The sequence below is a fragment of the Mesitornis unicolor genome, unplaced genomic scaffold (genome assembly GCF_000695765.1).
Source record: "Mesitornis unicolor isolate BGI_N332 unplaced genomic scaffold, ASM69576v1 scaffold33991, whole genome shotgun sequence".
Lineage (NCBI taxonomy): Eukaryota > Metazoa > Chordata > Aves > Mesitornithiformes > Mesitornithidae > Mesitornis > Mesitornis unicolor.
Window position 1 is genome coordinate 14,646 of NW_010166348.1, and position 15,421 is coordinate 30,066.

The window sequence follows — 15,421 nt, forward strand, 5'->3', positions numbered from 1 at the left end:
ATTTGCTAATTGCTAAGCAGTAGGTAGGAAAGTGTGGTGCTTGGCTTCGGGTGGGCAAGAGTGCCTGTGTGAGTCACAAGCTGTTTTTAGAGGGAGGTCAGTGGCTTTTGGTACTGCAGTTACTTAGCTGGTTGGACTGGATCCAGATCTCATTAAGATTTAATTCATGACTGGTTTTTAAGGAATCTGGATCTCGCAGTACTCTCAGCAAATCTTAACGGGAGGTGACTCTCCAAGCTTGTGACTGTGGTCTCTGGCACCTGGCTCGAGGTCCTGCGGGCCTTAGAAACACGCCGTGTCCTCCGAATGTCTGGTCCTGGCTGACTGGTGCTGACACAAGCTGTGATGCCTGAACCCTCATGAGGAGCACTGGGAAGTTGTCCAGCGTAGGGCGTGGGTCCCATCAGTTGCGGCCTGGGGGAGAGCGCTCTGCTCAGCGCTGCTGGCATGCACCATGTCAGGGATGAGCCTGGCCCCCTTCCGACTGCGATTTCTCACCTCTTCTAGGCCTGAGGACAAACGAGGGACAATGACGGAGGTGCGACACGACAGCACGAGCAGTTTACAGCGGAAGAAGCCACCATGGTTGAAACTGGACATCCCGGTGCCGGTGCCTGTGTCGGTGCCAGAAGAGCCCCAGCCTGTGCAGGTACAGAGGCCGGGGACAGGAGGGAGGGTGCATGGGGCCATGCAGAGGGTGCACAGAGCCCCCCGCTGTGCTGAGAGCATGCCTGTCTGTGCCCATGGTCTCCAGCAGTCCTGGCTGAGAGAAAGGCAGTGTGTGATGGCAGGTCATGAGGCTATGCGAGAAGGAGCAGAGGGATTGAGTAAATTTATGTTCAGTAATTAACTCCACCTTGAAGGGTATGTGGGAGGGATGAGGGTGGGTTGCTGATGTGCTCAAATCAGTGGACGTGACTGTTTGGATGTGGGGACTATGAAAAGTGTCTTGGCTGGGGGATATGGGAGTGAGGTATTCAAACAAGTATTTCTTAGGGGGACTGGAGGAGTGAAGGGCTCCTAGAGAAACATGAGGGCCTGGAAGTGCTGGAGCTTATGCTGAAATGAGCAGGGAATGAATCTGACTTATGAATAGCCAAGATAATGACAGGCTCTCATCAGTAACAGCAGCAAAAGAGCAGTTGCTGGCAACACAAAGCTGTTACCAGCATAAGGAACATAAGAAAATCATGTGAGATGAGAAATAAGTAACATTAAAGAGTGGTGAGGTAGAGATGGGATGATAGCTTAATAGGAACAGTGCAAAGTATGAGAGTAAAACATCTGTGTTTGTGCTGGGAATAGGAAGAATAACAGGAATTTCTGCTACTAGATATCAAAACCTCTCATGTCCAGGTGAGGCTTGGGTAGGATGACTGCTGGCTGCTCGTGTGACCTCGTTGCAGGAACGGAAACAACCTGCACCAGAGGCAGAGCCAGAGTGTTCTCACTGCCCAGTGCTGTTGGTGGGGGGCAGTGCTTATGTGAAAGAAGGATGCAGCCATCAGAGAATTGGAGGGTTATACGGCTTCCCTGGAGGGGAAGCTGAGGACGAGCTTGTCTTAAGAGGGAACTCAGATCGTGCATGGAATAGCAAGGACTGGCCTCTTTGCCATTCCTTGATCCAGGGACTATAGCGCACTTCAGTTATGTGACAGCTTCTGGAAGATAAATCTTGGTCCTGATATTCCCTTGGAAGGAAAGTGGTCAGGGCTCAGACTGCAGGGTTTAGAAGTGGGATGCAGGGTTTTAACAGGGCAAGTTGAAACCTTCCGATACACTTATTTAGGGCTTTGATGGATGTTCTCTTACTTGAAATTTCTAAATCCAGCTGGGCACCTCCTGGAGAGACACTCTGTACTTAAGATGGAAGCTGGTGGAGGTGATGTGCTCTGGAGGTCCAGGCTGTCAAGATAAGAGTGCATAATAGACTCCTTTGGCTCATAACTTGAGTATCTATACATTGTTTTCGCATAAAACATAACAAGAATGTTAAGATTAGTGGAAATGATTAGCTTTCTGGGCTAGAGGGTCTGGAATAGCAGAGACAGTGTCTGACCAGAGAAAGAGTTGATCAGAGCTTCACTTGCCAGAGGGGCAGTCTGCTCAGCCTGCATTTTACAAATGGGAGATGGTGTCTCTGCCAAGCTGATGAAAAATCAATCCAGAGCAGCCCTGGGGAGGCAGTTATATGAGCTGAGAACTGTCTGGTGAGTTGTGTCGGATTTGGTAGGTGACATTCAGCCACGACATGCCAGGAGCTTTCTGACCTGAGTGGGTTTAGATAATTAGGTTACGAACAAAGCTCATGTGGCTTTCCCAGCTTGCTTAGCCTGCACCAGGCAGCAGCTACAGCACAGACTCACCCACAGCTCTCGCAGTCTTTTAATGCGGATCCAGAGTCACTTGTGAAGTAAATCTCACCGTGCTTCTCTTCACCATGTGGAGTGTTCTGGGGGTGTGTGATCTGAGTTCCTTCTGGCTAGAAAAAAGCCAGAAGGATATGTTGCAAGAGCTCATATAATATACCCCATCTATTAATGGACATCAGTCCATGGGCCAGGCTAGAGCCAGTCTGAACTGAGACCCACCACAGCATGCAGGCAACTGCATCCTTGATGCTAACTGCTCTGTTCTGCAGAGCCATTCTGGCTAGCATGAGCATAGTCCTTGTTAGCCTGGTTTTGCTGCCCAACTACATGCACCCAGCTTGTGGCTGGGTTGTTGGGCGGCTGTTGAATTGCTGATTAAATGTTTCACACCCTGGATGGCCTTGTAGAGCATCAGCCTGAGAACACTGACTCCCCTCATGCTTTTCTTGCAGCCAACGAGACGTCAGGCCTTTCTGCGAAGCGTGAGCATGCCCGCCGACAACACCCGCGTGCCCTCCCTGCCTAACGAGGTGAGGAGACCGGTGCTACAACGACAGACCTCAATCACCCAGACTATCAAGAGGTGAGACACTGAGTTCATAGAGCCTGCTCCAGTGAATTCTGCTATCCATTGCCATCCTTTATTTGTGGATTGTTGGTCCTCTACTTGCCCCATTGGCTGGCACTTAAATGGCACACTGTCACAGCAGGATTAGGTTGTCTCCCTTGTTACCTATCACGAGTTTGTGGAAGAGGGTGGGTGCAGATATGTCCCAGATGTATAGCCCCAGCAGTGCTATATAGTCTGTCTTCAGTAAGAGAGCAGTGAAGTCCTGGGAGGAAGATTATGGTGATCAGGACAATGAATAGTTCTTGCCACTTAGAGACAAATTTTGATGGCTCCTGTGCCGCAGGGAGCTGCCTGTTTCTGAGTAACAGGATGCCTCAGGCTCTGATGTTCAGCTGAGATTGTATGATGTGGTGTGCTGGGCTTGTTTTGGGGTGGTATCTGAGAGTATGTGATTGCTGGGGGAGCCAGGAGCCATCCTGAGCAATCCAGAGCTCTCAGCAGCTTCACTCTAGCATGCACCCAACATGGCTGTGGGAGATGATGGAGAGTAGGGAGAGGCTGCTCCAGTCTTGTCCCACATGCCTGTACAGAGGGTTATCATCTGTCCCCCCTGTCCAGGGGTCTCTGAGACATGACCACACAGCTGGATGCTCTTTTCCCCACCCATGGCAAAGGCTTATCCATTTGTCCAAAAGGAGCGGCTCTTCCATCTGCTCTGCTGAGAACCCTGGCTTGTATCCCCGGCAGTGTGTTAGGCCTGCCTGGCTCCCAGGAGCATCCCCAGAGCTCCACAGGTCAGGGGCACATCCAGCCAGCCAGGCTTCGCCCACTCACAACAGAGCAGCTTTCCAGCTATGGAAGAGCCTGACCTCCCACACGCTGTTTTCCTTTGCCTCAGATGTTCCCCAGCTGCCTTGGTGGTGAAGCTTTCCCGCAGCAGCTCTCTGTGATCCTGCTTCTTGTGAGGTTGGGAAGGCTGAGCCATGAAGCAGTGTCTGCTCTTTGCAGGGCCGTGGGCAGCTTCTGGGCCTGCCTGAGGCTGCCCTTGCACACCTAGGCTGCCTCTTCCCTCATCTCCCTGCCGTTGTCCTGTTCCTTGCCAGGACAAGTAGGCAGGAGCATGTCAAGGATGAGGGGATATCCTGGGAGGTGCGCAAATGGTTTTAGAAGTCCTGGGAGTCTCCTGCTCACAGTATGTGTGTGTGGAGTTGATGCTGTTTTGCGGTGCTGAGTTGTCTCTTGCGAGCTCTTGTGCAGCCCAGGGTGTGGCCAAGTCTCTCTTCCTTCTGGCAGACTCGCAGCTTGCCGGTGATTTCTGCAGAGTGCTGTGGGATGTGTGTAGGAGAGCTGGTGCAGCAGTGGGAAGGACTTTTCAATGGGCAGAACTGCAGGAGGTGCACACAATGGAGAATTGCAGACCATGCATCCATAAAGGTGTCTTAGGTTTTTGTTTTGTGAGTCCAGGGAGGCTGACTGCCAGGTTTTCTGCTTAACAGAGCCCTCAGGATGCACAGAACGTGAAACTGTTCTGGCAGCAGGACTCCACACCATCCCATTCCCTCGGGCTTGGAGGACACAGATCAAGTGTGAGCCTATGGTCAAGCCTGTGTGGTCCAGAACGTGGCACAGGAGTGATTCAGGTGCCTTAGTGTAGGCATCTAACGCTATTTCCAGTCTCCCAGGGTGTCTAAGATGTCCATGCAAGGCAGCAGATGTGGCACAGATAGACTCGTGCCCCTGATGAGACCCTGCCAGGGTCAACCAGAATGGGCCCGGGGTACTTCCAGAGGCATCAGTCATCTGTGTCTGAGCAGAGAGTATCGTGACCTGCTGACGTCTCCATGGTTTCACACTCTGCTGTCCAAAGCCAGCCTTGGGATCTGTAGCTATGTCTGGGCAGAAGAAGGCAGATCACAGAGGTCTGGGGGTTGAGGGGGATTGCAGCATCCCTGGTGTCCTCAGGAGCAATGGGAGACGTATGTCAGAGGTGCAGATGCGCCAAAAGGTTTTGGCAGCCTTCTGGGTACAAAGGCAGTGTTGTGTGGCTTGTTTGGTTGTTTCTCTTAGGTAATGCTCTCAGCTGGAGCTTGCTGTCATGTGCAGTGCCAGTGGCACTGAGGAAGGAGATGAAGAGGTGATAGATGCAGGTCGCTGCTCCTCTCCACAGCCCTGCAGGCTCCTTTCCTTCAGCTCTCTTTTCTTTGCAGCAGACAGGTACGGTTTCAAAGGAGTCAGACCCTGCCCGCTCGCGGGCCCCGGGCGGGCAGGAGTTCCCTGAGAAAGCGGCAGTCCCTGCCCCGATCGTTCTTCAGGTACTGGTAGCACTGAGTGTGAAACCCACCCCTGCATGTGTGTGCAAGGGCTGTTGTGAGCTGCACAGATTCTGGCTGTTGCTGGGACCACGTTGCCTTCCCAGGACTGGCCAGGAGGCCTACAAATGGATGGCAGTGAGAAAGTTCATGTGTGCATCTAACAAAAACCAACAGTCACTCCTACTAAATATGTAGGCAGCTGTCAATAAGCAGCACGGACTAACAAGCTGTCCACCCGCCAGCCTCACTCCCTCCTGCCTTTCCTAACAAGCTGTCAACCCCCTGGTGTTCACTGTAGCTGGAATATCTCCCCAGGGCAGCCACAGCGCAGCCTGCCTTTGCTAGCGTTGATGCAACATGTGGCGTCTGCATATGTTGGCCCCAAAGCCTCCTTGGGGCAGAAGGGGAAGGAGAGGAAGCAGCACCAAACAGATGTTAGTCATGTTGGTCCAGACGGGGCTCAGAGGCTGGTGAATGGAATAGAGCATCCACTCTTTGCCTGTTGACATCGTGGCTTTTTCTAACCCAAATGTGACTGTCTTCTTTTTAGAGGTGGAGGCCTTCGTTTACTTAGCACCAAGGAGATGAGCCACTGCGGGAGTCCAGGGCACAATGGCCCATCAAACACCACCCCGAGACTGGAGCTCAGTAAACTTTAAAACCAGACAGACTGTGACTTTGTGCATGGCAGGGACTGGACTTGATGCCCAGGAGTCCATTCCTGTCCTACCTTCCTCACTGCTGCTCTTGGCCAGATGCCACCCTGGCATGGTGTCTGCCTTTGACATCTGCTTGCGTTTGGTCTCAGGGCGGGTTAGCTCAAAGTCTAGAAGAGCGAGAGCTGGCCTCTGATGTTGGTTTGTTGCTTATTACAGTGCTGTAGGGAGTCTGTAGGACATGTTGGGGCTCCCTAGCTGGACAGGGGTGTTCAGCATCTTCCCAGGGTGCTCTAGATACCCTAAGCTCTGTATTCAGCTCTTCTGGACTATCTTGATTAAGATCGGAGAGTAGGACAGCTCTTTACCCTGGCCCTGAACCAGGTCTCTGACAGTTCAGGTGTGGTCCTCACGGTGCAAAACAGCTGTGGTGGTGGTCGTGGTGGTTGTCCTTCCATGCTAGTGGGAGCACAGTTTCAGAGGCCTCTGAGGCTGCAGTTGGCACAATTCATCATCTGGCTCATAGGGGCACAAATAACCCTCAGGAGTGGCCCCATGTACAGACTTGTCATCCAACGCCACCTTGCTGGTGAAATATTGGTCATGGCAGTGTGTGAGAAGCCCTCTGAGTTGTAAGACTGTTTCATGGCATGTCTTGTGTCTGTGCATCTGCATGGCCAGAGCATTGCCTCTGTGCTATTGACTTCGTTTGGGTTCGTCAGACCAGGTGCTGATGCTAGGCCCTTCTGCTCTGAATGGGGACAAAGATGGCTTTGACAAGATGTGGGAGAGCAGAGCAGTGCTCCGAGACATGCATGCAGCCCCATCTCTGAGGTCTGGCCCCTGTTGACTTGCTGGAGGCATTTGGAGACATTTGGGTCGGTGAGATATAGCGATGGCCCACTTGACCTTGTGCCCACTGAAGGGTCTGTTCTGGATTATTGGGAAAATGGGGAAGGCTGAGGGCAATGTGTGGTGGTCTGCATCTGGAGGTTTTAGCTGGAGAGGCTGCAGGTTTTGAATTCACATCTTTTTACATGGTGGCAGGACAGCTTCACTTGTTGATGGTATTTTTCCTCAGGAGGGTGCAAAATGCAGGACTAACTTCCTGTCTTAGGTGCACTGACTCAGTTTCCCCGTGTGACCTAATTCTAGATTTAGCCCAGCCTTTTCTCCAGTGTATGTTTTAATACTCTGTTTGTGATCTGTGAGGTCTTGCTTCTCAGCAGCTGGAAATCCTGCCCCTGAGCAGGAGGCTTGAGGCCAGCATTTCAGGTTTGGCTTGGAAGGACTTTCAGGTTTCAACACTTAGGCCAGACAATTGTGGGCTGGCACATCATCATCTTTGGAGGCAGGATTAACCACAGTGGGAAGGGATTAGCAGGGCTGTGGTGGTCTTTGTAGGTTTAGGGTATCAGCTGTCCTGCAGTATTTGAAGTAGGTTGTTGGTCTGACTTACCCTGATCCCTCTCTGCCTTCCTTGGGTATTTGCTTGTGATCCAGTGCTCTTCCGTGACAGCAGCCACTTGGCAGCTAACACCTCGTGGCTGCAACCTTGTGCTCCTACTTCTGCAACCAACAGGTTAGAGCTGTATGTCTGCCTTAGCAAAGCTCAGGACAGTTGCCATTAGTGTTACCGTTGAGGAGGATGGAAATCTTGCAGCATGAGATGCAGAAGTTAGGGATATCCTAGGAGCATGGGGGGCAAGGCTGGGAGAGAACTGTGAATTCTGGTGGCTCTTGGGAGAAGCTACAGAGCCATGAAACAGTGTAGTCCCACAGTGGGGACCTAGAGCTGGCCTGAAGATGGTAAGTGTTTTTAGTAGATGTTTTTTAAAGAAAAAAACCCAACCTTTCACCAAGTTCTTTTCTGAATTTCTGTTCCATCTCTTTTTCTTTCTTTTAAGAAAAACTCAGAACAAACTGTCCTTTACACACAGTAAATCTCTTCTGTCATTTTTCTTCCGTCTTAAGAGACAGAATGCTGGTGATGATTGAACGTTTCTGGCCAGCATCTGTCAGGTTGCTAAAACCAGCTGAGGACAGCCTGTGAGATGCTCCTGGGGAAGACTTCTGCCTGCCTTTGAATTGGGGTGGGCTGGAAGGGACCACCAGGGTTTTTGTCTTTTCATGTGCATAACCCAGGCAAACATCATGCTTCTTTGCACTTGTATGCTGGCATCTTTCAGAGGCACGGCGGACTGGTTTGGGGTGAGCAAAGACAGCGACGCTACTCAGAAATGGCAAAGAAAGAGCCTGCGCCACTGCAGCCTGCGGTATGGGAAGCTGAAACCTCAGGTCATCCGGGAAATGGACTTGCCCAGTCAGGACAATATTTCTCTAACGAGCACAGAGACTCCTCCTCCACTCTATGTTGGGCCCTGCCAGCTGGGCATGCAGAAGGTGAGTAACCTGCGACAGAGTTAAGGCTATTGTGAGCTTCCTGCGGTGTCTTTACTACATTGGCAGCTGTGACCTATCTGCAGGCTTAGTTCTGCCTGAACAGGTCTGGGCTCCATGCTCAGACACTTCCCAAGTCTCTGATACGGTTTGGCAGACGACTCCTTCAGCAACCTCTCTCTGGTCTTCTTGGCTGAAATCCCTCAGCTGTTTTGGTGATAGGCTCAGAGCTGTGTTTGTCAAGGTTGTGACTGTGGTACTGATTAGATATGTGGAGCGTGTCCAAGAGCTCTCAGCTCAGGCTTTTTGATGCCATTTTGCTAGGACAAAATTCTGTGGATCCTCATCTCAAGCAGAATGCAGGTAGTATCACAGCTACTGTCCTCATAGAAACCTGGTTATGTTTTAGGACTTTGAAGAGTGTCTCTTGCATCAGCAGTGCTACAGCTCTGCTCACAGGTCCCCCAAAATGGTTTTGGGTGCCTGCAAAAGGCATGTGGTAGCTCCCTTACTCGCTACCTTCATGTGTGACCCCAGGGGACAGGACTCAGTCAAGCACATCCAGCTACCAGCACTTCAGAACTAACCCACAATATCCCAGCCCTTCCCTTTGCTCCATTCAGCAATAGTAATGGACCTGGTTGTTTCCCCGCTTGACCGGGGCAAGTGGGGAAACAAGTTCCCACCAAAGCAGGTTGGTTTGTGACCTGAAGCCTGGCTGTGTCACTGAAGCAGAGGAGGATATTGTGTGTCTTTCAATCAAGTTTCACCTTGTTGTGCTCTTTAGTGTTTTCTTGGTAGCTGAAGTGTCTTGCAGTTTGTTTTTGGTCACAGAGACTCAGAAATATTATTGGGCTCTATGTGGGCTACATTAAATCAGAATATCGTATCAGTAGGTGTAAGCCCATAAAGCTTCCTGTTGAACGTGCAACTATGGATTAAAAAAGCTCGTAAAACATTAGGATAAAGCATAGAAGTCTTATGGAAACCACAGCTGTGATGATGTAAGTACAGAGGTAAGGTTTGTAGCTGAAGGCAATATTTTCATTAGGTTAATTTGTATGTTTGGAAGAGGGAGCTTTGGCCTGAAGAGTCCCAAAGAAGGGCTTGCAGCTCCTGGAAGCTTGCCTGATTTTTCCAGCTGTTGTAACGTAATTAATGGGACGAAATGTAAATATACAGTTAAGCTTCAACAGGATGCTGCTTAAGTCCTGGGCTGTCCAGTATCAGAAAGGGAACTAGCTGGAGAAAGAGCATGGCTGTTTCGGGGAGTTACTCAAATTCCTGTTCAGACAGTGTGTCCTCTGACTGTAGAGCTCACTGGCACCAGAGATGAATGAAACCAAGAGCTTAGGAAGGTCTGAAGGACGTTTGGAGTCTCACAGAATCACAGAATGTTAGGAGTTGGAAGGGACCTTGAAAGACCATCCAGTCCAACCCCCTGCCAGAGCTGGCTGGGTGAAAGGAGTCAGTACCATCAAAGAAAAAGAAAAAAAAAAAAAAAAAAAGAGGGGAAGGAAAAAAAGGGCAGAGGGAGAGGTTAGAGGACTTAGGTTTGAGGCTCAAAACTAGGGCTTAGCTTGCAACAGGTTATTCCATATCTCCCTATTGCAGAATTGCTTATTGCACCCTCCAGCCTGGTCCTTGGTCAGTCCCAGGAGCCAGGCCACTGTCGTTGTCTCAAGATGTTTGCTTGGAGGGAGGAGGGCTTGGTAGGGAAGGGTTTGGGGGTGAATGGACTGATGGGCTTCTTCTCTTGGCAGATCATAGACCCCTTGGCCCGTGGCCGAGCTTTCCGTATGGCTGATGACAATGATGGCTGCAGCATCCCCCACACACCGATCACACCAGGTGCCACATCGCTCTGCTCCTTCACCAGCTCACGCTCAGGGTTCAATCGCCTCCCACGACGGCGGAAACGGGAGTCTGTTGCCAAAATGAGTTTTCGAGCAGCTGCAGCTTTAGTGAAGGTACTGTCTGTGGGAGGGCAGGGACCAGTTTGGCAGCAGGATGTGGCTCTGCCCTAGGAGAGGGTTGAGAGGGCTGAACCTGCTGAGCAGAGAGGGTGGGACAAAACCAAACCATCTCTTGTACTTTTTCAGCCATGTGTCTAGGATGCATGATTTGCAAGAAGCAAGGATGATGGCTAGGTTTTGGTATAGGTCTTGCTTTTCCTTTTATTGGTCTAGGGGCTTTGATTCCTACAGTCAGCAGCCTCAGAGTGTTCCAGCAGGTCCAGTTCAGCCTGGCTGGACCTCTGGGCGGTCCATCTGCACCTGGTCAGCAGTCATGGCAGAGCAGAAGTACCTGAGGCTCTTACTATGCAAGTCTCCTCATCCTGCCACGTGTCTGCTTTCCTGGGCCCAGTGACCTGTTTGCTGCATCTGGTACCACCCATCACTGTGATTTGGTCAGAGACATTGTGCTGTACATGGTAGAGGAGCGTATTGCAAACCTCACCCACATGGGAGATGGTCACTGTGAGTTGAGAAGTGGGGTGACACCTGTGAGTCTCACTAGGAAGGTGTCACACATGAGCAGGTCTGCTGTGCTCCACACACAAGTGTGAACCATCTCAGCACTTGGGCTCCCTGCGTGCTGGCTGAGGTGGCCCTGCATATGCCCAGAGATCAGGTTTCTGGGAGTGACTCGATGTCACTTTCTCTGGCTACAGGGGCGCTCTGTGAAGGACAGCACCCTGAGGAGAGCTCAGCGACGCAGCTTCACCCCAGCAAGTTTCCTGGAGGAGGACACGGTGGATTTTCCAGATGAGCTTGACACTTCTTTCTTCGCTCGGGTGAGGGGCAGTGGTGCTGGCCCCAGAGGCAGCGCAGGACTCTAGGTCTGGCAAGACTGTGTGTTGCAGAGAGCAGCACTGCTTTCTGCCAGGGCTGGTGTCTCAAATGGGATGTTGGCTTCTTCTGATGGGACTTCTGTTTCTCTGCCCAGGAAGGAGTCCTTCATGAGGAGCTCTCTACCTATCCAGATGAAGTGTTTGAGTCGCCATCAGAAGCTGCAATCAAAGATGCTGAGGTGAAACCTGCAGATCAGACAGATCTCACAGGAGGCGCCTTGGACAAAAATGAGCTTGAAAGAAGCCATTTGCTACTGTGAGTATCTTCCTGGAAGCTGCCAAAACCTAACATAGGATGGCCAGCCCATGCAGAATGAGACCTTTGGTGCTGGGCAGCTGGTGGAAGCCAGTATCTGAGTGCTATGGGTGCTTGGAGTGAAAGAGCAGTGCAATGATGGGTCTTCTTTAAATCCAGCTTAAGACTTCCTGCCCCAGCTACCCATGCACATGAAAGGTGACTCTGAGGCCACCGCTGCAGTCTCTCCAGCAACATCCACCTTTATGATGGAAGGGTGATGTGTTTTGGAGACTGTATCGTGCCTTGGGGAAACAAAAGACACTTTAAAACAGCTGTGAGAATGCTGAGGGCCCAGCCTTTGGCTATGGAGAATATAGCAAGGACAAGAAGGCTGTTGCCGTTGCCACAGTCACCAGGAACTGTTGTCTTGCTTCAAGGAGCGGTATGAAGCATTGCCGAGTGTCAAGCTAGGCTACATTCCTCACTTGAAAAGAGAGAAAGGTGTGTCACTGATGCTGAGAGTCCTACAGATATGTGGGTGTTACTGTACTGTGTGCCTAGATTTTTTCCACCTGAGTAACTGGTACTGAGTAATTGCTCTGTGTCGTTTCTGAGTCAGCTCTAGCTTAGCTGGCAGGTGACTGCAGCAGAGAGCTCCATTGGGTGTGAACATGGAGCAGACAGGGAGGTCCTTGTGGTTCTGCTGCTCACAGCCCATCTTGCTGTGTTGGTGCTTTCCCTTCAAGTGTTTCCAAGAACTTGACTCAGTTGTAACATAAGTGGTAGCAGCAAATGGTGGGAGTTTGTTGTCACTCCTCTGAGATAGTCTCAGTATTCTTGGTTCCATATGGATCTCCTTAAATAGTTACATTTATTGAGGAAAATACATTTCTTTCACACTTCAGAGGACTGTTATTGGAATTATAGTTGGGTGTCCTTTTAGGTGGCCAGGTGTTTATTTTGGCATAGGCTGATTGCCCAGCACCGGAAATACTGGGAAACAGCACGTCTGTAACACAGAAACACTTGAACTGTTGAGGCAAGAGCACGCTGCAGTGGAATCTACACTTTCTGTTGGAGAAGGACTGCCCAAGAGAGAAGTCATGGAAAAGTTCACCTGGTTGGCGCTTTCAGCTTTATAAAAATGCATCTTCTGCAAGGTGCGATACTGAAAATAGCTGAAGTTTCACAGCAGTGTTTTTAGCTAAAGATGTCCAGATTCTCTCTCATCCTGTTGCTTGTCCATACTTCAGAGCTGTTGTGATCTCTCCAAGGTGCTCTGGTGATCTTTCAGAAAAAATTGTCACCTGACCACTTCTGACAGCCACTGTCTCGGTGTAGAGGGGGTCATTCAGGAAGCCAGAGGAGGTGAACTAGACTAGAGCGCACATCAGGGGCATGTCTACTACAGTGCTGGGCAATGAGCAAGGGTGAAATGGTAGGTAGGTTTTTTTTGTCAGGGTCTGAATGCTGCAGACTTGTCCTTCAGGCTGTTGTTTAAGAGCAAAGAAATACAAAAACATACGAATATGATGGAGACTTACAAAGCAGGTACTATTCACCAGTGGCTTGTGCAACATTCGTTGCATACTCTTATTTTGGTAAAAAAGCCTTTCTTTAGACAGTGATGCTTAGGATTTTTATTGTGTTGTTAAAGGCTGCTTTTGTTATTCTCCTGAAAAATGCATGCATTGGTGCAAATGAAGGGAGGTATGGAAGACAGATAGTGAGAGGTAAATGGCACAGCTTGCAGCATGTGACAGTGTCACTTTATTGGTCTGGGAAGCTGCTTGGATTCCTGCTCTTCTGTCCGATTTGGTGGGTGTGAGGATTTGATTTGCCAGTCCGATCACAGCAAACTGCTTCAAGAGCTGGGATTTCCACTGCTGGGCTAAGCTATGCTTCTATTTCATAGCAGAGAGCAGAGTAAGAGAAATGAAGTAGAGGAAGGAATGAATGTGTGTGAGGCTGCAGATATGCCCGTCTGCAGCCTCCCCATTTTAGCCTGTTGCTGAAACATTTCTTGAAAGCCTTGAGAGCTCCTTGTCTGTGGGGCTCAGTTTGGCACAGCTGCCTTGTGCCACCTCCTGTGTGTGGTCCTGTGCTTTCATCAACTGGTGCTGTGTAACCCTTTGAAATACGGCTTCTGCTTCAGGGCATCATCTCTCATCAGCTGCTGTTCAGCCCAGCTGGGGTGGGACAGAGTGGTGGTCTGCTGCCTCCAAAGACCAGGGAAGGGCTGGTCTCCAGTGCTGTGCCATGAAGAAGGAAACCATTGCTGTCCTGCTTTTTTATTTCAGCCCACTGGAGCGAGGCTGGAGGAAGCAAAAAGACGGGGCCCTGGCACAGCCCAAGGTCCGCTTGCGGCAGGAGGTGGTGAGTGTCAGCCCGCAGAAGCGTGGCCAGCGCATTGCCGTCCCTGTCAGGAAGCTCTTTGCGAAGGAGAAGAGGCCGTATGGCCTGGGCATGGTGGGGAAGCTGACGAACCGTACATACCGCAAGCGCATTGACAGCTATGTCAAGCGGCAGATTGAGGACATGGATGATCACAGGTGAGAGCTGCAGTCATACATGGGGTACCAACAAAAATAGCAAGTGAGTGATTGCTGTTGCCCCTTGGTGACTCAGGTCACTGCCTCAGAGAGGTTGTATGAAACCTGCTAGGACCCTTCCAGTCTGTATCCCTGAAGTACGGTGCAGACTGCAGCAGGAAATGGTTTGGTAGCGTCACCGTGCACTGGGAGTTCACCCTGCTCCTTGCATTGCTTTAGGTGTCTATATCTCTGCTAGCTGGAGTGACTGTGGATTTCTGCCCCACCAGCACTGTGCTGTAAAGGACAGGAACCCTCAGGTGTCCTTGCCTCTGATCATTCCTCTGAAGTAATTATTTCAGACACAGCACTTTGGTATCAGGCTTATGTGTTCTTATAGGTGTTTTTTTGGGAAAGCATGGCTTGCCCAGTGTAATGGGGGAGTCAGAGTAAACAGAGTCTGTCTGCCTGCAAGGCCTTAGGTCACTGCCTCCAGTCTTGTGCGTCCCTAGGTGATCCTGGCCCTGTAGCCCAGATTCTGCCAAGGTCCCTGGGAAAAACCAGCAGCTGTCTTCTATGTTCTGTGAGTAATGTAATGTGCTGGGTTTCTGCCTCTGATCTTTTCCCTTTCCCTTCATCCAGGCCTTTCTTCACTTACTGGGTCACCTTTGTGCATTCACTCATCACCATCCTCGCTGTGTGCATCTACGGCATCGCCCCTGTGGGGTTCTCACAACATGAAACTGTTGATTCAGTAAGTAAATCCCCCTGGCCCTTTGCAGGCTTTTGTATCTGTGCTGGGAGCCCTTTCAAACAGTATGTTCCCCTCCTGATGGAGACCAGAAGGATGTTCATGGCAGGGAAGTATTTCAAATCTGAGTTAAGCTTTTGCAACAATTGCAGGATTTTGCTTCTGCCAGGACCAAAACTGACCTGTCTGACTTTGAAGACTGATCTTGAAGCTGTTTGTAGCCTTCCCAGGTGTTGTTAAAGGTCTCTGGGGTACATATCTCTACAGCCATATCCCTGCTCCATGCAGGGCATGCTCTGAGGAGTTTCTCCCCTACGTGTCTGACAGCTTTCAGAGCACTGTGTCACCAGCAGCTGAGCCTTCACTGGGCCGGTGCTGCTTTATGCTGCTGAGCTGTGAAGCTTTTTGCAGGCTCTCAAGCCAATCTCAGGTCTCTAGGCCCTGGGATTTTTTGCAAGTTGAAGTAGCCAGAGATAGACATTTTAAATTAAATCTTAAGATGAAGGTGCCCAGGCCTTGAAGGTGGTTTACCTGTGATCCCGCTGAAGACCAGTTTGAGAGAACTGTGTGCCCAGTCATCAGCTCTGGGGATTTTTTGTTCATCCTGGGTTCTTCACCAGCCCCTGCTGCTTGCCTTGCTGACCCTGTGCGCAGGAGCTCATGGGGCTCTCACTTTTTCTCCTTGCAGGTCTTGCGAAACAGAGGAGTTTATGAAAATGTCAAATATGTTCAGCAG

General features: G+C 50.5%; 1 protein-coding gene across 1 annotated transcript in view; it reads left to right on the forward strand.

Annotated features, from left to right (window-relative positions):
- The first annotated feature begins 514 nt into the window (after positions 1-514).
- RHBDF1 (rhomboid 5 homolog 1 (Drosophila)) overlaps positions 515-15,421 on the forward strand; it is a 20,731-nt gene continuing 5,824 nt past the window's right edge. Inside the window, 9 exon segments of the mRNA XM_010194935.1 lie at positions 515-649; positions 2,825-2,955; positions 8,101-8,314; positions 10,075-10,281; positions 10,986-11,108; positions 11,261-11,421; positions 13,704-13,955; positions 14,577-14,688; positions 15,374-15,421. Coding sequence (XP_010193237.1) covers positions 530-649; positions 2,825-2,955; positions 8,101-8,314; positions 10,075-10,281; positions 10,986-11,108; positions 11,261-11,421; positions 13,704-13,955; positions 14,577-14,688; positions 15,374-15,421 — 1,368 coding nt within the window. The 5' untranslated portion in view covers positions 515-529.